This window comes from Sus scrofa, chromosome 1, assembly GCF_054392235.1.
Source record: "Sus scrofa isolate SSC_HxYL_T2T_F1_AM1 chromosome 1, Sscrofa_HxYL_maternal_Yorkshire_Landrace_v2.0, whole genome shotgun sequence".
NCBI classification, from domain to species: Eukaryota; Metazoa; Chordata; class Mammalia; order Artiodactyla; family Suidae; genus Sus; species Sus scrofa.
In genome coordinates this window covers 194,942,427-194,968,361 of record NC_139383.1, presented here as the reverse complement: position 1 = coordinate 194,968,361, position 25,935 = coordinate 194,942,427, and the positions used below count along the sequence as shown (strand labels likewise).

Sequence of the window (25,935 nt, the reverse complement as noted above, 5' to 3'; positions counted from 1 at the left end):
ATTTGTATGCACTGCAAATAAATATTTTAAAATAAAATCTCTGGTATTTATGGGCTGTGTGACTCTGGGCAAGTCACTTACTGGTTCTGAGCCTGGCCTGTTAGATCAGATAAGATTAAAGTCACTGTGAGGACTCATGGATGAGTAAAGCCTTGTGCAGGATGTGGACATAACAGGATTTCAGTGAGAGGAGCTTCCAGGATGGTTTATCAGTTCTGTTTATGTTGTTACCATCAGAAAGCCAGGCTAGAAGAGACGTGACGGGGGAGGACAAGGATGGCTTCTTTCTCATCTTCGTCCTTTTTGTGGCACCTCCATTTAGCACAGAAACGTGAGCCCATCTGCCTTGCGGTGTTGATTTAAGCTGTGCCGGTCCCCTACTGCCTCCCCTGCAAATGTCCGGGCAGCTGAGCTGAGACTGTCCACCAGGGGGCATCAGCTGCCGCGCCACTTCCCCTCTCATTTCTGGAACCACTTCTTGGGCCGTCAGAATGTGACAGGAGATTTGCCAGGGAAAAGGTTTAAGGTGACCTTTTCTTCCTTGTCATGTCCACTGGATACGCTACTTACAGGTTTCTGTTAGGCTTGGGGGATTCTAGTCACCAAGGTGCCACAGGAACTGGCGTAGCACCCCTGGGGTTGGTGGTGTGTGTGCGCGTGTGTGTGTGTGTGCGCGCGCGCGCGTGCGCGCGCGTGCATTTGCAAGGTATACAGACCTGTGTGCATGTGTGCAGGACCCTGGGCTCTGAGTTCCAGGTCAGGTAGCATCTGCCTGGAGGGCGACTGCCCTGAAGCCGCCTCAGGCTTCCCTGCCCCAAGCACGCAGAATGCCTTACTTTCCCAACTCCTATCCCTTCCTGAACCACAACCTCTCCCTGGCCCTTGAATCCCTCCCTTCGTGCCTCCTTGCGGCTTCGTTAACAACCTCAAGACAGGAGAAGGAAGGAACCCCCAAGAGAATTCTACATCCTAGTTCATCACATTCCACTTGCTGGCGGGGGCACGTAGGATTTGTCCACATCCTCTGCTTCCACCCGCCTGCTCACAGCACACACAGACGGGCTAGGGGACATTTCCTCTCATCAGCCTCTTGGTGGCATCATTGGGGGAGCTCACGGTCCCGCTATTTAATTGTCTCTAAGCCCACAGCCATGGTTATAGATTCCAAGGGGGATGAAGAGATGGTCAGTCTATAGGATGCCTGGGTTTACAGGTCCTTCTAGGCTGGGGAGAATGCCGGGAATGGCTCCTAGTTCTAATTTTGTAGCTTATGACTCTTGCCATTGGTTAATGAGGTATTGACCGGACTGCCCTTGGGATTTGTCATAATGATGATAATATTAGCCACTAACACTCAAGATCAACGTTCTAGGTGTTTTGTACACCTCAACTCATTTGATCCTCTGAATAGAGGACTAAATACCTCACCGAGTATGTAGCACACCACTGGCTGTTACCCCTAATTCACCGATGGAGAAGGCACAGAGAAACAGAATAATTTACCCAAGGACACAGAGCTGGGAGAGGCATAGCTGGGAAATGAACTCAGAAAATTGGGCTCTGAAGCCCCAGGGGTTTGAAGCCAGGCTGTTCAGTCTTGCAGCACTTTCTTCAAGCTACCAGATGGGGAGAAATCCCATTTTCAAGGTGAGAGAAGCTAGTGTTTGAAATGGGCACAAAGCTTCCAGTTTCCCAGGATCTTCTCAGCATCCTGGTCAAGGAATACCCTCTTTAGGATAAATATGAAAATGTGCCTGAGTTGGGGTTTAGGGCAGATCTGGGTAGCTGGAGGTCCTTTCCTCTTCAGAGGCTAGGGTCCTGTGGGCAGCTTCTCTGAAGGGGCATCTGGGACTGCAGGACACAGCAGGTGCCTCCGTCAGTGGGGGAGGGGTGGTAGGAAGCACCCCCAGGGGCCCCCCTGGCTGCAGGGAGGGGCTGAGCTGAAGCTTCTTCCCTTCCAACATCCAGTGGAAGTGGGTGGGAGGCCTCTACAGGCACTTCCGCTCTCTAGCACCTGTTCCTTTTTATTTTATTTTTTGAGTCAGTCCCTCAAATGGTCGGATTTGCTGGCTTCCTGCTGGCTCGCCACTGAACCTAGCCTTTGAATGGGAGACTGAGTCAGAGCAGCCTCAAACGTGCCTGAAAGGTGAGAACTACTGCTCAAAAGAGCACTTTTCATAGCATTAAATTCCCCTGCTTTGGAATCTTTGAACCAGAGTGATCCACAGGTTGCCGCCCAGCTGGAGACATATGATAAAAGAAACTGGCCTGCTCAGAGGCCAGAGGGAGCTGACAGAGGAGTTTAACAAAGGTGAGGCTGGGATGGTTCTGAGACCCAGTGATCCCACAGTGTGCTATGGGTGGGACAGGAAGTTACCTGGCCACCTGGGACACCACCTGGTTCCGTGATGCCACTTAAAGCTCCTGCAGACTTTGAGAGCTTGAAGAGAGACAGTGGACCCACATAAAGCCACCAGAGTTTGTGTTTGGCATGGGCCCAGGTGGGGCTGGACACTAGTCAGACAGGGAGCCTAGGCCCTTACCCACCTGGACACCGAGTAGGGTCACACTTTCCCATGGCTGTGAGGAGTGAGGAGAACTTGGGGCCAAGCAGCTGCCCTCCAGAGGGCAGTTTCAGCGGCCCAGGGAAGTGGGGGGTGCACTGAGTCTTGCCTCAATCTTTTTCTTTTTTATAGTTGATATACATTGTTCTGTCACTTTCTGCTGTACAGCAAAGTGCCCCAGTCATACATCTAATACACACTCTTTCTCATATTATCTTTCATCATGTCCCATCATAGCTGGATCCATCACAGTTCCCTGTGTGCTATACAGCAGGACCTCACTGCCTATCCATTCTTACTGTAACAGTTTGCATCTATAGCACCAAACATGAAAGTCCCCCTGACTGCAGCCCCCTCCTGCCTGGAGTCAAGGCCCCTCCTCAGCCCAACTGTGTCCCCAGGTTCTTCTTGGTGTTTGTTTTCTTGCACCAGCTATATTTTAGCTCGATGGGGAACACTCCCCATCACCCTGACGCTGGATGCCCCAGAACACCCTCCTTCCTCCTCCTGTCCAGCTTCACCCACTCTTGCTGCTCCCAGTCTGCCTGGGCCTCTCTGCCACTCCTCTGGAGGAACTAGGAAGAAAGAGTATTTCTTAGGTACCATTGTCATTTACATTTAAAAATACATTTAAAAATGCCTGAGCACTTATTAAGCACCTTTGTACATGATGTGGATTTGATATTTGATCTCAGCTACCTCATTAAATATTTTTTGAAAAAAATTTTTTTTTTCCCAGCCACAGATGGCCAAGGTAGTGGAGAAGAAAGAAAGACCCTGAGCTCAGCTCCTCTCATGGGCACACCCTACTTGCAACCATGTGCAGAACAACCATCGATGAAACAGACCTGGGGGTCACACACCCAGAGGATGAGCCCCCAGAGCATTTGGCTTTGAAGGGCAGCAGGGCTTACTCTGGGGAGTCCCAGAGGGCTGGGGAAAATAGGGACTTCACTCTTAAAGGGCACACACAAAATCTTGCAGGTTCTGAAAGCTTCTGCCCTGGGTCTTTTTTTTTTTTTTTTAACAACCACACCTGTGGCATATGGAGGTTCCCAGGCTAGGGGTTGAATAGGAGCTGTAGCTCCTGGCCTATGCCACAGCCATAGCAATGCCAGATCTGAGCCACATCTGTGACCTACACTGCAGCTTACCACAATTCTGGATCCTTCAACCCACTGAGCGAGGCCAGAGATTGAACCCGCGTCCTCATGGATACTAGTCAGGTTCTTAACCCACTGAGCCACAACAGGAACTCCCACAAGCAATTTGATAGGAGCCAGGATCAGACTTATCTGCTGATCCTGGAGCATCTCCTGGAGAGGCAGGAGGTAACCGCCACTCACCCTGGGGACACAGACACAGCAGCAGCCATTTTGGGGAGCTCATTCTCCCACATGGACTCTGATGCTGGCAAGTGCCATTGTGGAATCCTCCCTCTAGCTTATCAGTCCCAGGACCCAGCCTTGTCCTGGCCCAACATCATATGGGCACCACTACTGGGATGGCTCAGGCCAAGCAACTAACTGGTGGGGACACAGCCCCATCCATCAGCAGACAGGATGCCTTCAGACCTCCTGAGCCCAGAGACACCTCTGGATGTGGCCCTGCCACCAGGGTGTCCAGAATACAGCTCTACCCACCAGTGGGCAGGCACTGGCCCCAGAATCCTCTGGGCCTGACCCACCCCTCTGGGAAGTGAGCTCTAGCCACAAGACCAACTTCAACCACCAGGGGGCAGACATCAGATGCAGGAAAATCACAATCCTGCAGCGTGGGGACCCAGTCTGCCTACCAGCAGGCCAGATCCTACCCAGGGATAAGCTAGGCTCTGGCTCTGCCCACTAGCAGGCCAATACAAGCTTTGAGACACCCCAGACCTAACCCAACTGTGTCAGGAACTACCCGCCCCTCCCCGCCGCCCACTGCCCCAAAGGATTTGGCATAATTTCAGGAAACCCCGGGCCCTGTAACCACACTCCAGGACCTAGCTCTGCCTGCTGGTAGGGTGGCACCAATTCCAGGACCTGGCTTCATTCACCAGTGGGCCAGCGACACCACCACAGACTCTGGACTCTGACTCCACCCACCAGTGAGCCAGCACCTGCGGTTCTGCAGTCAGCTACCTCGTGACTCAATCCCGCCAACCAGAAGCCGGCAGTCTCCGCGCCAGGCAGGGCCTGGCACTCAGTGGAACGCGGGCCAGCCGAGTCTACCCGACCGCCCACATAGCCCATTGCAATGGAAGAACACACGCAGACCTCCTATGGGGACCCCTAGAGAGTTTAACTCAGGTGACGAGAGGCAGGTGTGCTGCTGGCACACACAGAACATTGCCCACAACAGGCCACTTTGCCAAGGTCGGGGAGCATCACCAACCTACCAGATACATAAAAATACAGCAGCCGCTAAGAGACCAGGCACCAATGCCTGCCCTCGCCAACCAGGAGTGAGCACAGCCCGTGAGGAGGCACCAATCAGATGACATGTAAAACAGTGAAGTTAGAATATTTCCTGACACCAAATACAAAAATAAACTCAAAATGGATTCAAGACTAGAAGTTAGAATATTTCCTGACACCAAATACAAAAATAAACTCAAAATGGATTCAAGACTAAATTTAACACTAGAAACCATAAAACCCCTAGAAGAAAACATACGCAGAAAGCTCTTTGACATATATCACAGTAATTTTCTTTTGTAAAATAAAGTAACATTTTATTTTTTTTCTTTTTTGGCTGCACCTGTGACCCATGGAAGTTCCCCAGCCAGAGATCGAATCCAAGCCACAGCTCCAGATCCTTAACCTACTGTACCAGGCTGCAGAATCGAACAGATGCAAACAGAGACAAGCCAGATCATTAATCCACTGCATCATGGTGGGAAGCTTTTTTTTTTTTTTTTTTTTTTTTTTGTCTTTTTAGAGCTGCACTCATGGCATATGGAGATTCCCAGGCTAGGGGTGGAATCTGAGCTGTAGCTGCCAGCCTATGCCATAGCATCGCTGGATCTGAGGTGCATCTGCGAACTACACCACAGCTCACAGCAATGCCAGATCCTTAACCCACTGAGCAAGGCCAGAGACTGAACCCACATCCTCATGGATAGTAGTAGGATTCATTAACCACTAGCCATGATAGGAACTCCCTGGAACTCTCTCTCTCTCTCTCTCTTTTTTAAAATTTATCTCCTAAGGGAAATAAACGCAAAATAAACAAATGAGACCTAATTAAAAGCTTTTGCACAGCAAACTATCAGCAAAATGAAAAGACAATCTACTGAATGGCAGAAAATTTTTGCAAATGATATGACCAATAATAGGTTAATATCCAAGATACATAAACAGCCCATACAATTCAACATTAAGAAAACAAATGACCTGATTAAAAAATGGGCGGAAGACCTGAACAAACATTTTCTCAAAGACCACATGCAGGTGGTTAACAGGCACATGAAAAAATACTCAACATCACTAATCATCAGAGAAAGGCAAATTAAAACCACAATGAGATGTCACCTCAAACCTGTCAGAATGGCTATCATCAAAAAGAACACAAAAGTTGGCAAGGATGTGGAGAAAAGGGAACCCTCATATACTGTAGAGGATGTGAATTGGTGCAGCTACTGTGTAAAACAGTATGGAGGTTTGTTAAAAAACTGAAAATAGAACTTCCATATGACCCAGCATTTCCACTTCTGGGTGTATATCCAAAAAAGTGCCCCAAAACACTAATTCAAAAAGATACATGCACCCCAATGTTCATAGCAGCCTTATTTACAGTTGGCAAAATAAGGAAGCAACCTAAGTGTCTATCAACATATGAATGGATAAAGAAGATGTGGTAATATACACACTCAATATCACTTATAAATGAAATCTAAAAAATACAACAAACTAGTGAATATAACAGAAAAGAAACAGACTCACAGATACAGAGAACAAAACAGTGGTTACTGGCGAGAAGAGGAAAGTGAGAAGGGGGAATATAGGGGTAGAGGCTTAAGAGGTACAGGCTATTAGGTATAAAATAAGCTTCAAGGATATATTGTACAACACATGGAATTTGGCCAGTATTTTAGAATAACATAAATGGAGTGTAACCTCAAAAGTCATGAACCGCTGTGTTGTAACCTGTAGTTTATACATCAACTGTATTTCAATAAAATTTCCCCAATCCCCCAAGAGTTGGGAATTTGCCAGACGGGACGCTAGGACCTCACCCACCTTGGCACAGGGTAGGGTTGCAACTCGTAGCTCCCTTGAAGTCAGAGGTGGCCATGTGACTCGCTTTGGCCCACGAAGCATAAGCCAAAATCACCCTTCTGGTGGAAGCCTCGTCCTCCTCCTCCTCTGCCGAGGCAAACACCAACGCTCCAAGTGGTGACAGTGATGTCAGCCTCAGTTCTGCAGTGAGCTCTGTGGAGCAGAAGCCCCAGCTGGCCTGGAATGGACATGCAGCCCAGGGAGAAAAAAGTCTGTTGTTTTTTAAGCCCCTGGAGTTTGGGGAGCATCTGTTGGTGCAGCATAATCTCACTTACGCTGACAGATACATGGATAATCAGATTGATGAATTCTGGCTGATGGGTCCCTCAGCTAATGTGTTATGTATTGCAAGCAACAATATTCATTAACCTAATTAAAGTACACGTAAATTCCCAAATTGAGTCTCTGTGGTCGGCACTGCAAGCGCCATTACCAGTTAGTGAGGGGAGACACTTGGGAAGTGGCCCTGAGCTTGCTGAAACCCCACCACTTAGGCAGCCCGCCCAAGCTTAGAAGATTCCCAGAGGTAGGGCCGGGGAAATACATTACTGATAAGATCAGGGCTTGTTCTGAGTTCTCTAACGACCCAATGAAATCAGCTGCCTTTCACCCTCATCTATTAAAGAGGCAGAAGCATAGTACCGTCGCAGACCTCTTCGGTAAAAGAGGAGAAACTAGCCTCGTCCCTTTAATTCATGGGTCTTGCCCTGTGCCGCATGTTAGAATCACCTGGAATCTTAAAATCTTGATGCCTGCTGGGGCCATGTCCCCAAGCAGACTCAGGCTAACCAAGTCAGAGTCTTTGGTGGTTGGATCAGCATCAGCAGCTGGGAAAGCACCCCAGGTGATTGTGTGTGCCAGGCTGAGCACCACAGCCACAAATGCTCCTCTTCCTCCAATGCAGGTCATATTATTATTATTATTACTATTATTTTTATGGCTGCCCCTGTGGCATATGAAATTTCCTGGGCCAGAGCTTGAATCTGAGCTGCAGCTGTAACCTACACACAGCTGTGGCAATGTCAGATCCTTTAACCCACTGCACCAGGCTGGGGATTGAACCTGTACCTCTACAGCGACCTAAGCTGCTGCCGTTGGATTCTTAACCCACTGCGCCACTGTGAGAACTCCAACATGGGTCATATTTTAACCGCTGTTTGGGGCAGTCATTTTGTAGAATTCTCCTGCCTACCTGTAGCCTTGTGTCCCAGGCTGTATCAGATGTTGGAAGGAAAAGCCCTGGAGAGTCACCGCAGCCCCCTAAGTGTGAGCGCTTACCTGCAAAGGTCTCAGCCTAAGAGCCGGCCATCCGCTTTTGGCAGGATGTGAGGGTAGACAGACCTGGACTTGAGGCCCTGCCTTGCTCTTCCCCATAACTTCTCTGTGACCTTGGACAAGTTGCTTGACATGTCTGAGCCTCAGTTTCTCCACCTGCAACATGGGGATAATCCTAAATACCAACCTTGCCGGCTTAGCACAATAGTCTTGCATGACCATGAGCTAGTTGTTCTTTCCGCCAGGTGACTTGTCTTGAAAAATGAGGTAGGTTAAGTAATATAACAAATTCCATCTGCTGCCCTTACCCCAGGTCTTTCTTTTGCTGGGAAATGGAACCTCAATTCCCCAGCTGCCCCAGCCAGAAATTGGGGAGGCATTCTGGACTCTTCAGTCTCTGCCTCAATCCTCACATCCATTCCATCATTAGCCATGATGCCGCTGCCTGCTAAGAATCTCACAGATCCACCCGGGTCTTCCATCCCTCCTGTGACTCCCTCAAGCTTGTGCCGTCTTTCCCCAGCACCACTTTGCCCACTCCTTGAATTCATTTCCCAAAATGTCGTCAGAGTGATCTTTTAAAAATATAAACCTCCCTGTTAGGTGTTAGAGCAGGTTTTTAAGTTGTAATAATTAAAACAATGGGGGTTCTGGTGGATGAATTGGAAAACATATCAATGGAAAGAAAAATAGGAAGTCCAGAAATAGACCTAAATACAACCTAGAGGAAGTTGGTATATTACAAAAGCAGCGTTTCGAATCAGTGGAGAAAAGATAGATGATTCAATAAACAGCAGAAGCACAACTGGATGGCCATCTTAGCATAGAAATAAAATTGGATCCACACCTCATTCTTTACACAAGGAATGGTTCAAAGATATAAATGTAAAAAAAGTGAATCCATAACAGTACCAGAGGAAAACATAGTACATCTCAAAGGAGAGAAGGCCTCTTAAAACAAGATTCAAAATCCAGAAGCCGAAAAAAATCAAGAAATGTGACTACCTTAAAAAAGTCTCTATGGAAACAATCACCATAGACAAAATAAAAAGATAAACTAGGAAAAACATTTTAACTCATATCACAGACCAAAGGTCATTTGCACAATATACAATGAACTTTACCAATTATTAGAAAAAGACAAACAACCTGACAGTAAAATGGGCAAATATATGGATAGACTGTTTATAAAGGAAATTACAAATGACTATTAAATGTATAAAAATATGCTCAACCTCGCTCCAGTAAAAGAAATGGAAATAAAAAGGACATCCATTATTTTTCACCTGTTAGATTGGAAAATATTTTAAAAATTGGTGACACAGGAATTGAGAGATGGGGTAGATACAGCACAGTCATCCATTGCTGCTGGAAGTATAACTCTATGCATGGAAGGCAACTTGGGAAAAACTGGCAAAATAACATATGATACCTGTGATGGTTAGTTTCATTTGTCAACTTGGCAAGGCTCTAGTACCCAGTTATTTAATCAAACACTAATCTAGGTGTTGCTGTGAAGGTATTTTGTAGACGTAGTTAATATCATAGTCAGTTGACATCAGGTAAAGGAGATTACCCCTGATGATGTAGGTGGGCCTCATGCCATGGGTTGAAGGTCTTAAGAGCAAAAACTGGTTTTCAGAGGGAGAAACTCTGCCTCAAGACTTAAGCATCAAATTCTACCTGTTTCCAGCCTGCTGGCCTTCCTTAGAGATTTCAGACTTACCAGCCCTTGCAATTGAGTAATTCCTTAAAATAAGCCCCTCATTATCTATCTATCTATCTATCTATCTATCATCTATCTACCTGTCTTTATATCTATCCATCCGTCCATTTATCAATCTGTAATCTGTCTAACTGGTTTCTCTGGAGAACACTGACTGATCTAACACCCTTTAATCTAGCAATTGCGCTTTCCTGCTTGTGGGAATGCTCGCACATATGTGAAATGACCCATGGACGATGAATTCCATCATTGCAGCCTCTTTATGGGAAAGAATGGAGGCAGCTCAAGTGCCCGTGAGCACTGGGAGAGTGGAGAAGACAGCTAGCAAAGGCAAGCCCAGCTCAGTCATTGTGTGTGAGGAACCATGTATCGGTTTCCAAAACTGATTTAAGTGGAAAAAGGGAAATACCACACAATGATGAACAGCGTGCACAGTGATCTTTTGTGCGTAAAAGGAAGAAATACATCAATGTTTATGAATGTATAAAATATCTCTTTTTTTTGCTTTTATTTATTTATTTTTGCTTTTTAGGGCCGAACCGGCAGCATATGTAGCTGCCAGTCTATGCCACATCCACAGTCACAGCAACTCGGGATCCAAGCCGCGTCTGCGACCTACACCACGACTCATAGTGACGCCAGATCCTTAACCCACTGAGCAAGGCCAGAGATAGAACCCACAGCCTCATGGTTCCTAATCAGATTTGTTTCTGCTGCACAACAATGGGAACTCCTGGCTTTTATTTTTTAGGGCTACATCCTAGGCATATGGAAGTTCCCAGGCTAGGGGGCGAATCAGAGCTGCAGCTGCCAGTCTACACCACAGTCACAGCAACACGGGATCTGAGCTGTTTCTGCGACCTCCACCACAGCTCATGGCAATGCCAGATCCCTAACCCACTGAGCGAAGCCAGGGATCAAACCCGCATCCTCATGGATACTAGTCAGATTTGTTATTGTTAAGCCACAACGGGAACTCCAATAAGTGTATATAATACCTCTTGGTAGCTAAACAAGAAACTAACTCTGAGTGCCTCCAGTCAGGGGACTGCATGACTGGGGCTGGGGGCAGGAGGGAGACTTTTTGTTTACATTCTTTGTTCTACAAAGCAAGAAAACTTATATCTGATCCTTTTGCTTGAAGACAGGGGCAACTTATCTAAAGGTCTTAAGGCAGAGTCCACACATTTTACCAAGGTTGACGACGCCTTTTATGGCCCTGCCGTGGACTCCATCCCATCCCCGGCCCCTAACCCCCACCACTCCCCAGTCTCCATTCCAGGTGTATGTTTACTTTTTCTCTTTTCCTTTTTAGAGCCACACCCATGGCATATGGAATTTCCCAGGCTAGGGGTCTAACTGGAGCTGCAGCTGCTGTCCTACACCACAGCCGCAGCAACGCCAGATCTGAGCCAGGTCTGTGACCTACACCACAGCTCACAGCAACCATGGTCTTTATTCCTGAGTGAGGCTAGGGATCGAGCCCACATCCTTATGGACACTATGTTGGATTCTTAACCCAATGAACCACAATGGGACCTCTCACGTTTACTGATTTCAGCTCCTCAGACTCACACACTCTCTCTTGTCCCTAAACCTGGGATGCCCTCAGGCTCTCTCCAAGAACTCCTATTTTTTCCTCGGGGTGGCTCCCTCCCTTCAGAGGAAGCTGGGCGGGTTGGCAGGTGTTTCGACGCCCGGACTGATGGGAGGAGTGCCAGCAGCTCTTACTTACCCCCCTCCCATGCCCTCCAGTGGACACCCTGAGCCCTGGGCTCATGTCATTCAGGCTAAGAGACTGACCCCCAGGGGACCTGTTGGGACATCTCAACTTTTCTCTTGTTGGCATAGGACAGACGACCCACTGTTACTGGAGTTCAGCTACTGGGTCCAGAAGGAACTTGGCACTTGTCCCCCATAAGGTGTCTCTGTCTCCAGACCTGCAGCTGGCCAGCACCTACCTGGCACCCAGGAAACCCTGTTGCATGAGGAAAACAGCAAACCCGGGGCCACACTCTGAAGTCTTTCTTGGAGGACGGGTTGGATGTGAACACTACAGCAGGTGAATGAGGGCTTCATTTTTGTGTTTTAGGAGAGCAAAGTTGAGTAGGTTAGGTAATGAAGTCATCCAGACCCCAGAGCACGGGAACCGGAGCAAGCAGGCAGGGTGTGCGCTCTCTGCTCCGAGTCGGACATGCGCGCTGGGTAGTGGAGGGAGGGAAAGGATGTCATGTATGCATTTTATTTCTCTCATCCACCATTTGCTGTCTTGGGACATATTCCATCTTGGATGAGGAACAGGGTCATAGGTCAATGCCAAAAGTGACTCAGTCAGGTCCAAGTACTGGAAATCCATGTTTAGCTTTTCCCTGGAGAACAGATATAGGATAAGCTTAACAGAAAGCAAAGCGGAGGGAGAGGTTCCATTGGACAGATTGGATCATGGGGTTTTGTAGGTTCATCTGACTTCACTCCTGTGTCTGTTGGCATTTTATGGCATGGAAAACTGGAACAAGCTCCCAGGATGTTGGTGCAAACAGGGACACCCTGTCCTGGCTGTGGTCCCTACAGGGAGGTTTAACTGGAATTTCTCCACTGTCTTGAGTTCAGTAGCTCTAGTGGGACCATTTCACTCACCAAAGCTCCAATTTTGCTTCTCCTGGATTGGGCTTAAAAACATAAAACCTCAGAAAAAAATTGTGGAACACACCATTTAAAAACATGCGCTATGAGTCAAATGTAAATACAAAGCTGTCTTTTTATAAAGTCTGAGTTTTATAAGGTTGCCAAAATGTTTCTCTGTCAGTTTTAAAAATTGAAGTAGAAGCCACTGAAGAGTGAAAAATATTCCATGGAGGAGATTCTCAGACACCGAATGGCCAGGTTTATGTCACAGAGAAGTCACTGTGTATGCACAAGAGCCCCTGGGGCAAGGCTGGTGAGCCGATGCCCAGGAGGACACGGAAAGATCACATGCTCCAGTGGAGCCCTGCAGTCATAACTGAGACGTAGTACTGACATTTGCCAAAGTTTCCAACCTGCCAGGCACCCCGTTTCCTACTTCCTGTTTGTACCTGTGTCCCAAACACATGGATAGACCCCCACAAAGAGGAGCCAGCCTCCAGTCTCAAGCCATCTGGGCCAGAACTGAGAGTGGGGAACTTGAGGACCACGGTCTCAGGGTTGCCATGGAAACAGTGCCCTTTGACCCATTTCCAAAGGCCCTAACCTCCCGGTGCCTCTGGACCTTCCTCTTCCTTCCCTTTTTCAAGTACTTCGTGTTCAGCTCTTAGAAATATTCAGTGAACAAAGCACTGGCCATACTTGAGCCAACTTCCAGACACCCCAAGACCTGATGGTCACTGCTCTGCTGTATTGCAGGCATTGTTGGCCCCGGGTGAGGGCAGATGTTGGCGTCAGGATTTCTACTGTCACATCCTGAGGGGAACCTCTCAGGCTGATCTGCAGGCTGACCCCAGAACTTAGGGACCCAGAATAGAAGTCGTTTTTAGCAATTTGACAGAATATTTTTTTCTTTTGAATCCAGTGCAAGATTGGGGTATTGTAATTTTTTTCTTGTATTTATTTTACAGAAACAATTGGACTGTGTGGGTTGGAAGTAAACAGCTACCCCTACAACTAAAATTCGTAGGTGGTTTGAGAAGCACTGAATGAGCTAGGCCACCCCTACAGTGGAGGATCCAGAGGCTGAAGTGCCCAGGGAAGGGGTGGTAGTTTTCAAGTTTTGCGATGTGTGGATAGAAACTAGATGATGGGAGTGCCTGTAAAGCCTGTGGAACAGTTTCTGTGAGGTGGGTGCTGTGTTCCACGTGCTAGCATGGCCCACCGGGAAGGGGGACCTGGACAAGGTGTGGATGGCCAGACCCACCCAGACTGTTCACCTTTCCAGAGTCAGATCAGGTTCTGGTTATAGATGAGATTTTCACTACCCTCGGGGTCCTCCCTTTAGCCTATGGGGACAAATAGGTCTTGGGCTGGTCTTGAGTCAGGGCCACATATAGATGTAGTGTCTGTTCAAGGGGCCAAACCAAGGTAGGTTCACAGAAGTTTGCGATTCCCTCTTCCCGCCCTTCTCACGGGCCTGTAGACTATGGGTTGATTGTACCCATCAGTGCTCTGTCTGCGTTCCTGGCTCAAACCTCAGCCTCCTCCAAGGAAGTGTGCTATAGAGCTGTTTACCCCCTGGCCACCTTTTTTTCTTTTGCTTTTTAGGGCCTCACCCACAGCAGCCTATGGAAGTTCCCAGGCTAGGGGTTGAATGTGAGCTACAGCTTTGAGCCTACACCACAGATACAGCAACATGGGATCCGAGCCGCGTCTGCGACCAACACGCAGTTCACGGGGATGCCGGATCCTTAACCCACTGAGCGAGGCCAGGAATCGAACCCGAATGCTCATGGGATACTAGTCAGATTCCTTACAACTGTGCCAAAATGGGAACTCCCCACCCCCTTTGCATAAAGGCAATTTGATCTCTTGTTGGGAGGGGCTGTTAGGGGAGTCCTAAAAGCTTTACTATGTGAGTAAGCTTTCCTCCAGGGCTGAATATTCCGTTACAGAGACGACTGACAGAAAGCTACAGCTTTGCTGAGAAAAACTGCTAACTAACCCTCTATGGTCCCTCTAATCTCACAACTCTCCTATCTTCCCTCATTCTACACATTGCAAAAGTGAGGCTCGACTTTTCTTATACACGATCTCTTCAGAACACTCAGAGTCACACACTGAGATATAGCTCATTTGGGTTATGGGAATTTCACTTTAGGAGGAAGTCTATTTAATGTCTCAGTTTACAAGGTATTTCTTCATGCTCCCAGGGATCATTTTGGATTTTTTTCCAGTCTCTTGAGCAGCTTGAGCCTGGTGCAAAGGGAGTAACCATGTGGTCACTGTCACAATGTTAAACTGTGGTTGCCTCAGAGAAATCTTGAGTTGCTAGGTTTGGGTGGCAATAAGCCCTATATCCTATATTTTCTTGTGTTTCTAATTATTTACTTATTTTTTTGGACTGGAGGTTTAGTTACATAAACCTTGAACATCATCAGCCAAAACACAAACCCTACCCAAGTCTCAGGGAGGGTAAGTAACTTGCTCAAGACCACACAGCCAGAGAACGCTGGAGCCAGAATTCAAACCCAGGTTTGTTTTTCCAACCATATGCTTAATTGACACATTATTTAGAATTTGTATTAATATTCATTATATATCATACTGGAATTCAAGGTATTAAAATGAGATTCAAGCCATGTGTAGTTTAAAACCCCAAGGCTCCAGGGAAGCTGCTATTTATGCTGTGGTTAAGGAGTAAAATATGATTTCAAAGGCACTGAGGATGGAGGGCAAGCTATAAACAATACCACCCACAAGGTTAGAGTTTTTAGTTAGAGATATGTCAGGTGATGCATTTATTGGTTACTCTGGGCCCAGATCAAGCTGCATAAAATTTTACAACCCTCTCCCTACCTTTTAGTTAAAAAAAAAAAAAAAAAGTAGGAGTTCCTGTTGTGGCTCAGCGGTTAGTGAACCTGACTAGCATGCATGAGGACTTGGATTCAATCCCTGGCCTCGCTCAGTGGTTAAGGATCTGGCATTGCCATGAGCTGTGGTGTAGGCTGTAGATGCAGCTGGGATCCAGAGTTGCTGTGGCTGTGGCGTAGGCCAGCGGCTAGGGCTCTGATTGTACCCCTAGCCTGGGAACCTCCATATGCCTTGGGTGCAGCCCTAAAAAGACAAACAAACTGAAGCAAAAAAACGTGGCTCATAGTCGGAAGACCAGATTTGGTAGAACAGTCAAGTGGGAATAGTTTACATGGATGTCAAGCTTATCCTTGCTGGCTGGCTTATTTCTAAGATTCAGTTCTTGTTTTCGAATCAATCATATTGACAAAAAGGAAAAAAGACACACACCAGTGTTACAAAACCTTGTATTAATCATTTCCCTTCACTTTCAATATAACGTTGATATGAAATATAGCCATGATTCTTAGTTACATGGGAGGAAATGAGTAATAAATACATTGTAGCAAGTTTAAACCACAAGGGTGTTTCACTGGTAACAACATTTGAAAACTGTACACTTGCAAAGAACAGCATCTTCAAACATTAGTATATCTGTATATCAGTAAAGCTTTTACATGTAACAAACATGCTATTTCCATATATGACAAATTTAAAAAATATGCATTGCTTGGCAACATGAACTAGGCAAAAATAGTTCTTTGTTCACTAACTTTATACAGGAAAACAGGACGAAAGGCATGCATGTACAAGAGGGATGCCTGCACGGGGCATGCAACAAAAGAAAGCTTTTTAAAAGTCAGCTTACATTAGGCATAAATACATGAGGGTTATATATTAATAAGGGAGGAAGTCTTCTGCTTGACATTATTAACATTCCTGTTTTCTTCCTATTCCTCCCAGAGGAATACACATTCACCTTTAAGTAAAGATAAAGGAATTAAAAAAAAAACAAACCTCACTTTGCAAACATCTCTGATGACTTGTGAAACAAAACATCAACATTAGTGTTATCACAGCCCCATGTGCAAATTATCCTTCCGCAGGGCCTTCTTGTAACAGGCACGCCCGAGCGCCTTGGGTAGGCTGCTTCCCTGCACCGGAGGCTGAGCCTGGGCCGCCTGCCTGGGACATGCGCAGAGGGCCACCGAGATGGGGGCTGCTCCTCCTCCCCAGGCTGCCCTCCTCGTTGCCTGCTGGCGCATTCAACCCAGCTCAGCCCCCAGCCCAGGCTCTCGGAGAGATCCCGGTTCCAGGCGGGGGAAGCACATCTGCAAACCGTGCACTGGCACTGCACACTTGCACAAGAGGTGCAGAAGAACAGAAGATGGGAGAAGGCTCCCAGTCCCTAAAAGGCAGCCAACGACACCTCAAAAGAAAACCATGTTTCCCTCAGTGTCTCTTCAGACGAAAGGGAAGGGGCCCCAGCTGCGGCTCCAATCCCGAGTACCAAAAAGGGACATCAATACCCAGGGTTGGAGAGTTTGGTGCAAACAGCCGTCCTCTGCAGGCAGACCCAGCAGCGTCTGTTTTGCTTGCTGGCCCTTGTTTAAAAAGTGAAAAACTCAAAAAGCATGTGGAAAAAACAAAACAAAACATATCAGCAGCAATGTTTCATTTCTTGTACACAGTTCATGTGTGTCTTCCTACTGTTTCCGGTAAGAAACCACTATGAATAAAAAGCACCAATAAAACATCATACATGATAACAATATTGTAGAACACCACTGTCTCTGGGACAGTGTGGAGATGTCAAATACACACTGCTTAAATCACAACAAGGGGAAGAAAAGGGAACCAAGTAGTGAAATAGATTTTACTCTGCGTTTTTTTTCACTTTCACTTTTTTTCACTTTCACTCTTTACTTAATATAAAACAGTTGCATTTAGGGGTCAATGGGTAAATACAAAAAAAGGCACTGCCGCTTTATTACTAAATATCTGACTTCACAGCCTTATGCATGCAACTGTTTGTTTTATAAATAAAGTTCTTTTGCCTTTAGGATTTTTAGATTGAGCTGTATACCTGCAGTCAACACAGGACTCAAAACAAAGTGGGGACAGGCTCCTAAAATTTATCAGAACACTCAACTTAAAAAAAAAATTAAAATGCTAATAGCAAAACACAACTAAGTAGATAAGTCTATACACAGTCAATGAAAAATAAGCTTTTCTTTTTTTTTTAAAAAAAAGAATTGTTGTTATTAATAACAGACTTTATCATGGTTACCAGCCATAGCAAGTTAATAACATATCCAAAATAATATCTCTAATAATCAGATAACCATTGTTTCTATATTCAGTGAAGGAATAAATAGAAATTCAGATTTGCAAATACTTTAAGGTCTTCTTCCTTTTAAAGGATTCATGCTAATGTGATTGTGTTCACAATCTGTTTTCTGAACAACCCAAGTCTTTATGGATATATGTGTTCTGCAGCAGATCTGAATGCTTTCTCATTTCTCCACGAGACGTGTTATACCTTTTTTTCCCTTCTTCTATTGACGCTCTAAGCATCCATGAAAACACCTTCACAAACCCTATGGTCTTGCCTTTGGCCTTCAACTTCTTTGACCTGTTCTTCCCAGCTCACACGTGATCGTCCATCCTAACACATTCCCCAAGTAACCCTAAGCTTGCTTAGCCAAGGGGTGTGGTGGATGAATGTTAATGGCACTTGGTTAAAAAAAAAAAAAATTAACTAAAAAACGCTGCCTCTTTCTGCACATGGATTTGCCTCTTTAGAATAGTCACCCAAGGAGAGTGCTCTCTTTTTCTTTTTTTAATGCAGTGCAGGATGTTGTGGATTTAAGCCTTCTTTGCTTGCTAAAGGCTCTCTACTGTTAAGATGTTCCCACGCTTTCGACGTTAAAAGGACTTCACAAGCTTTACAACATCCAAGGCTGTTTGGTGTACATTTTTAATCCTGAAGGTAGAAGAAAGCCGTCTGGATGTCATTAAGGCCTTTTACATTAGGATTTACTTCATTAACTTAATTTTTTAAAATAACCATAAGCAAATGCAGTAATTTTCATGGCTGGATCTTTTTAAACTTTGCTCAAAAACACAAAAATGGTACCAGACTCACCCATTCAATAAACAGGCCTCATCCCATCTCCCCAATCTCGCCTCTGGCTGAGCTGTCACACCATCATTTACACAACCCAATTTTCCAGTGCAGAGCACAGCTCCTCTTGGATTTCCTCTAATACCTTCCATTGCATCAAACTCTGAAACATAGTCTTTCTTGCCCTTAAGAAACAGAGCTATTACTTTGTGGTAGCATAGTCTGTTAATCTCTCACCATGTAAGGAGTGGTTTTGTCTCCCTTCTGTGTGGGCGGATAAATCAGCCGACAACACAGCAAATCCCTGACCTATGCGATAGAACCATCGTTTCCATCCCGAAGTCGACTTTCCCACGTTTTTCACTGCCCACCTGGGACACCTCCCCGCAGCTCTCCTTGCTACTTGCTAACTGACCATTTATACATCGTTGCTGGAACTTGCTCTCCCTCTTCCTCAACACTGATCAAACCAAAAGGATGCAGCCTCTGGGCTCTGAGTCCTGTGAGGACCGCCCCTTTCCCCCAAATGTCTTTTTGAGCTTATTATTTTAGATATTAAGGCCTCTTGCTAGTGAAAAATATCCATCCTTGCCTTTCCTCCTCCAATGGAACTTGTACACCCTGCTGTGTGTGTGTGTGTGTGTATAGCGAGGCCAGGAGTGATGGGATGAAGCCCTGTGGTGAGGTGGGGAGCAAGAGGTGTCTCTGGGTGAGAGGCAAATCGAGCACAGAAAAGGCAGAGGGATTCTTTCAGAATCTCCAGGTGACTGCGCACAATCCCATAATCGATCACAGGGTGGCGCCCTCCCAGTGCCCTGCCCATTCCAGCGGCATCCTGGTCCTTCAGCTCCACCTGCACACTCCTTCCTCTCACAGGTGGAAGACGCAACTCAGGCCTACATGACAGTATCCGTCTTCCCGAGAAGCAGAGCTTGGCAGCCACTTTAAAAGGCAACCCTGCTGCTATTATAAAAAAATAGAGGGAAAAAAAATGAATCCATATCAACAAATCCTTTACAAAAACCAGAGTATGAAGAAAAGTTCTATCCCAACTCTTTACACATTATGTACCCTTTAAAATTGGTATGTAAACAATACACAAATCAGTTTATCTGAAATTTTGTTGGAGGGAATTTCTCCCTTCCCGCCCCCGTTGCCACACGGACCTCTCCTGCAGCTGGGTTTCAAGCAGGGGCCTTGGGGGATCCCATCAGGGGAAGCAGAAAAGAGCCAGCCGCTGTCTTGCTTTGGTCGAGGGCAGCCACACCTTCCTCTGGGGCCCTGACTGTGAAGGCAGGCTTCTGAGAAGGCTCCCAGCTCCGGGGGCCTCTGCCTCCCTCCCAGGTCTCTCTCATGGTCTCTCTCGTCTCTCTCATGGCAGGTAGTCTCCCCCCAAACCTTTCCATCCAGGAGGCCACTTGCATTCCCTCCATTCCCTCCCAGTCCCATGATTCGCTCAGAGACCCCTCCCCATGCCCCATAACAAGCCATCCCATAACAGAAACAAAATGACGAAATAACCAATCCCAGGTCTACTGAAATGTTTACAAGGACGACCTACGCTCTCACAAAATCAAAATGGGAGAGGGACCAGGGGGAAAAAAAAGGCTGCAAAGTATCTTGGAGGATTCTGTGCAACCCTGAAGATGGCTGACACTGGACCCGCAGCAGTCGATTTCACGGCCAGCGCGGTCACTCTCATCTTCAGCTTCTAGATTGTGGAGGTCCGGTCAACCCCGTCTGGGAGAAAAAGAAGGACACGATGGGCACAGGTGAGCAAAGCAATTCCATTTCTGCCCATGAACTCCAACGTCATGCACGCTGGGCCCCTCAGTCTCTGAGGACAGACAAGGATTCATCTGTCCATCCATCCATCCTTCACACAGCCACCCACTCGACATTGGGGAACGAAGAGCTATTTTTTTGGCAGAAGCCATGCTGAGCCTGGGAACCAAGACAAAAAGACCTAATCCTCACTCTCTAGTCCAAGTACATAGAACCTAGACAGGACACAGACATGTAAACCCACAATGACATGCAAGTAATAACTGCTATAACGGAGTATGTACCAGACACAGCAGGAGCATGAAGGAAGGAGTGTTTAAGTCGCCTTTGGAAGTCAAGGCTGGTTTCACCATGAATAAAAGTGACTCTTGTAGATAGTGCTAGTAGGAGAAGAGGAGCAGGAGAAGAGGAGGGTGTGGAGCAGAGGGCAGACAGCTCATGTATCCAGGCTAGAGTTTCTCCAGTGGGCTGAGAGGCATGGATTAGCCATCCAGTGGTTCAGTGACCACTAAGCAAAGACTAGGCTGGAATGCAAGATGCCTTCCTGGTTGTGCTGCTGTCCAAAGGTCAGCCTTGGTCTAAGCCTCTGTGTCACAAGCCCGGTCTAGCAAAGGCGCATCCAGACACAGGAGGGAGCTCTGGTGTGAGAGGAGTGCGGTGGAGTGTTCCAGGGACAGCTGGAAGTCCTGAGTGATGTGAAGAGTATTGTGTGCACTGCAGGGGTCTCCTGGCTTCCTCATGGCATTTTGCCATCAGGGACTTGTTTCTTTAACTCAGTGAGATCATTTTAGTGAGATCATTGTAGGTTCACATGCAGTTGTAAGAAATAGCACTGTTTCTGGGTTGGCCCCTATGTAACATTTTGAAAAACTATAGTATAATATTACCACTAAGATACTGACATTGATGCAAACTATCCATCATCTATCCATGAGTTACAGAGTCCCCAGTTTTATGTGTGTATAAAGTTCTATAGATTTTTAAGGAGATTTTGAAGTGGGGAAGCAAATGGCCCTGAGAGCATGTGTGGTTGCAGATGCTCAATCCTAGTGGTCCCTAGATAGGAACTGATCACCCCCCCACCCCCCGCTTCTGTGCTGTCAACCTTAGTCTTGAGTGGCAGCTCTACAGTGGTAACTGGTTGTGGGAGAACAGTAAGTATGTACATGTGCATCCACGTATGTGGTTGGGGTGGGGGCATCAAGACCACTCCCTTGTCTGTAGAAGTGCAGTGAACACTCTTGCTGGGCCTCAGCGTCTACTCATTAATGCCAACCTTTCATAGTAGTGAAAGTGAAGAGCTGGAAACAAGAAAATTTCAACTAACCCGACCCTATGTTGCATTTTTACAGAATTCTAACCCTGTACCTTATCCTCCAAGAGTGATGGTCAGTATTTGTCTGCAGGGAAATGACCGATGGGTTAAGTCCAGATTCACCATTTACAGTTGTGCGAGTTGTGCACTGCCCAACTCCAGGGGCACCATTCACATGTTCCCATCATAGGTTTTATAATTACTATGGCAAATTTCAAACAAATGGCAGAACAGTGACTTGAGAGGGTGGAGGCTTTTTCTAATTTGCACGGAGTCTCCCTGTTGGCTGTAAGTGGGGCTTTGAGTCCCAGGAAGGAGCGAGGAGAGAAAGTAAAAAGGAATGGCAAGAAGCACAAACCCCAGAACATCAGAGGGTGGGCCTTGCATTCCTCCTTATGGTTTGATTCCCCAAGGACTCCATTCTGACAGGTGGAGCCTCGCTTTGGTGACCATGGGTGTTCTTGCCCCTCTAACCCCTCTGCAGGAGGGAGAGAATGGTCAGGCCTGACATCACATCTTTCTGAACATCTGGGACCACTGTGAGGGAGCATGGGCACAGAGCTAGATGAGAGCCTCCAGTAAAGACTTTCAAACCAAGATGGCAGAGGCAACCCCACCCCCGCTTCCCCCCCAACCCCCGCCGCCGCCTTCTCCAAGGACTCCATCGGAGGAGACTGAGAACAGAGTGGTCAGTGCAAAAGGCTGGGCCCCAAGGCCGGGCTTGGGGAGCCACCACACTAGAATGGTCATCCTGGGATGTGGGGTCCCAGGTGCTGGGATACCTCCCTGCCCTTTTCTTGAGATGCAAGAAAAGTAGGGACCTCCTCTACCCCCCAGCTTCCCTCTCCCTAGTCATTTGTCCTCCTGTAAAATGACTGCATTCACTGGCAGAAGTTCTGTCCTCAGCCAGCTCATCTCCCCTGGAACCTGGAAGGGGGCGGCCAGCGGAGAGGTGCTGTCACAGTGGGAGGGCACATTGTCACTGGTGCCCAGCCAGGCCACCCTGAACCTAATTTGCATTCTTTGCTCAGGAAACTGCTTACGAAGCTTCCCACCAGAGAGGATTATTGAGAAAAAACACGGCAATAAAAAGGCTTAGGAGATGAACAAGATGAAAACATTAGCAGAAAATCCCCCATCAGTTCACAGAGGTTTTCTGTAAAAATAAGAGAACAGGCTAAAAAAAAATGAAGGCTTTTCAACAAAACCCTCCCTTTAATAAAGGGCACTTGGCATTCTTACTACTAATGATTATGATGTTAGTACTTAGCAGATTGAGAAGAGCTTCCAATGTGCCAATTATCTGAGATCTGTTAAGCCCTGGGGGGAAGGTCGGTTCTCGTGTCTGCTCCCACAGCAGCGTGGGACTGAGCAGAGTTCCCCCTTCACCCCCTGCCAGCCTGTCAGGTGTCAGGTGGGAGGCACTTGGGCCTGTGCAGTGGGCTGAGCCTGGCCTGGCTGCTCCGGGTCTGGAAGCCTTCCCTTTTGGACAAAATTAAGTTATAATTTGCATACCACAAATATCACCCTTTTAAAGTGTACAATTCAGTGTGTGTGTGTGTGTGTGTGTAGCATCTTCACAGAGTTGTGCAATGGTCATCACCATCTAATTCCAGAATATTTTTCTCACCCCCCCCCCAAGAAATCTGGTACCCATTAGCAGTCACTCTTTGTTCCCACCTCCTTCCAAGCCCTGGCAACCACTAATCCTGTCTCTGTAGATTTGCCTATTCTGGACATTTCACATGAAGGGAATCATACACTGTGTGGTCTTTTGTATCTGGCTTCTTTCACCTGCTTTCAGGGTCCAGCCATGGGGCTGTGTGCATCAGTACTTCATTCCTTTTAAAGGCTGAGTGACATTCCACTGCATGGCTCTATCGGTTCTTGTTCATCCACATGCCTCTGCTGAGGAACCTCTGGGTTGTTTCCCATCATTCCTTGGGGCTGGGGGAGTGGCCCAATCTCCTCAGTTACCTGGAGAAGAGGAGCTGGTGGCACCTCCCCTGAAGGTACCAGGAGTGAGCCCACGAGAGGGCGGAGCTTCTAGGATCTGAACTGAATGGCCAAGGGGGACAGCAGTGTTTGCCAATGGGGTTCCCTGGAACCCCGGGGGCAAGGTGGGAGTCACAGAAAGAGCTGTATACCCCACTGACTGTCTGGTCAGCAGCCCTGGGAGGCCTTCAGCTTGCTCCCTTGTGGTACTGAGTGGAGGTCCTGCAGAGCCTCACACAGCTGAGGTCAGGTGGCTTCAGTTCCGGTCTGCACTCTGCTCCATGCAGGGCATTTATCTGCCTCATATTTGGTTTCAGGATAAGACTGTGCTTGCAGAGGCTAAAAGTCTCAACATCCCTGGGCAGGAGGACAGAGCTTTCTGGAGCAGCGGCTGACAGCAGCATCTCCCCACGTGGCAGCAGGAGCACAAGCTGTGGCTCTCAGTGCACCCACCTCCTTGGTGGGGGGAGCGCATCCAGACTGGAGAGGGCTGTCGGGAAGGGTCACAGGAGGCCTCTCGGCATCTCCATGACTCAGAGCCTCCCTGGTGGTTGGCAGGAAGGGGCAGACATCTCTCTTCTGCCTGCCAAACATCCCCAGGGCTGGCAGCAAGGCCAAGCCAGAGAGAGGCACCCGTTTAGTAGCAGGAGGGCACTGAAGGCCTCCCAGGGCTGCTGTGACAATGCAGGGCTGCAGACCAAGTGGACAGAGGGATGACCCAGCTGCTTCTGGGAACTCCTCGGGGGCTGCAGCCACACAAACCTTTGGCACAAGTGGACCATGCCTGTCACACTATGAAGGACACCTCGGACTGCTTAAGGCTCTGGGTGTCGTGGAAGCCATTTGGAACAGGGAGATATAAAAGCAAGCAGGGATTTTGGTTTCAGAAATTCTATTTTTAGAGCAAGTTGGGATATGCTTGGATCAGACTGAGGGATCTAGTGCCGAGAAGGAAAGAATCCAATGCTGTAGGGGGATGTTTCCACTAAAAGCCACGTCTTGTGTTCTCGACTCCTCCAGAGCCTGCATGTGGCTAGGAGAACAACTATGGTGGGACTCCAGTGTGCCTAGGGGGCAAAGCCTCCAGGGAAAGAGGCCCTTGTCTTCAGGGCCCCCGAGTCACTTCCCAGAGGAGGAGGAGCAGGGCCCTGTGGGCCACTGTGTATGGCGTGTGTGCTGTGTATGGCGTGTTTGACGAGGGTCCAATAGCACCTTGCAGTCCCTCTCCCAACCTGGCCCCTGCCTCCTTGCCCTTTCCTCTCTCAGGCTGCTGTCAGAGTGCTGGCAGATGGCTGTGGTTCTCCCAGGTGTGCAGTGACATGTGGGGAGGACGCACTCACCTCCCAGGGCGTGCTCGGTCATACTGAGGCACAAGGACTCCAGCCTGTTGTTGATATCAGGTTCAGTCACGGGAAGCTGGAATTCTGCAGGGGACAAAAGGTTATATTGGTGACCGGGACTCCAAGAACAGGGACAAGGTATTCATGGTGTAGCTGGCTCCATCTGCCAGGGTGAGGGTCTGGTGTGCCACCCCGAGGGGGTGACCCAGGGCCAGCGTGGAGGGTGAGCTGACTGTTCAACCAACCTCTGAGTCACTTATTGAACACAGGTGACTGGAAGAAACCCAGTAACTAAAAATAGCTGTCATAGTCACAGTCTGACAGACCTCTGCTCAGACCCCTCCAGCAGCTTCCCATTGGAGTAAAAGCCTGCAAGGTCCTGCCGATATGGCCCCTTGTCACCTCTCTGTCCTCATACAGCAATCCCTTCCTTCTCTCCATACCAGTTCCTCTTCTACCCCAGGGCCTTTGCACTGCTGGTCCCTGGACATTTCCCTGGCTTATCCTCTGCCTGCAGTCATGTCTTTGGCCCTCCTGTCTCCTTGGAAAGAACCTTCTGTTCATTGCATGTGAACAGAATTTCTCCACTCCATCCCTTTCCTCCGCTTTCCTTTTCTTCACAACTGTCACCAACACCTGACACATTATGTGTATGCTTGTTGTCTCCTCCCAGTTGAATGTATGCTGCACTGGAGCAGGACCTGGCTAGAACTGGGCCTGGTTTATTTCTGCTTCATTACGAGGAGCAGGAAAGGGAAACAGGAGTTCCTATAATGGCTCAGTGGTTAACAAATCTGACTAGCATCCATGAGGATCCCTGGCCTTGCTCGTGGGTTAAGGATCTGGCGTTTCCATTAGCTGTGGTGTAGGTCACAGACACAGCTCAGATCCTGCATTGCTGTGGCTGTGGTGTAGGCCGGCAGCTACAGCTCCGATTCGACCCCTAACCTGGGAACCTCCATATGCTGCGGGTGCAGCCCTAAAAAACAAACAAACAAACAAAAAATAAAAAATAAAAAGAAAATAAAGAAAGAAAGGGGAAACCAAAGCGTGATGAGAGCCTCC

At 47.6% G+C, this 25,935-nt stretch overlaps 1 protein-coding gene and 1 long non-coding RNA gene across 5 annotated transcripts in view; both read right to left on the bottom strand.

Moving 5' to 3' along the window:
- LOC106509117 (uncharacterized) overlaps positions 1-6,930 on the bottom strand; it is a 66,038-nt gene extending 59,108 nt beyond the window's left edge. For all 3 annotated transcript variants that reach the window (XR_002346956.2, XR_001306386.3, XR_014819396.1), the window contains exon 1: positions 6,791-6,930. This is a non-coding gene — a long non-coding RNA (uncharacterized LOC106509117). The remainder of the gene's footprint in view (positions 1-6,790) is intronic.
- Positions 6,931-15,761: 8,831 nt separating this feature from the next.
- The window catches only part of SAMD4A (sterile alpha motif domain containing 4A), a 224,930-nt gene continuing 214,756 nt past the window's right edge, over positions 15,762-25,935 (bottom strand). For both annotated transcript variants that reach the window (XM_021102232.2, XM_021102246.2), the window contains 2 exons: positions 24,871-24,954; positions 15,762-20,175 (listed from right to left, as the gene is read on the bottom strand). In XM_021102232.2, coding sequence (XP_020957891.1) covers positions 20,147-20,175; positions 24,871-24,954 — 113 coding nt within the window. In that variant the 3' untranslated portion in view covers positions 15,762-20,146. The remainder of the gene's footprint in view (positions 20,176-24,870; positions 24,955-25,935) is intronic.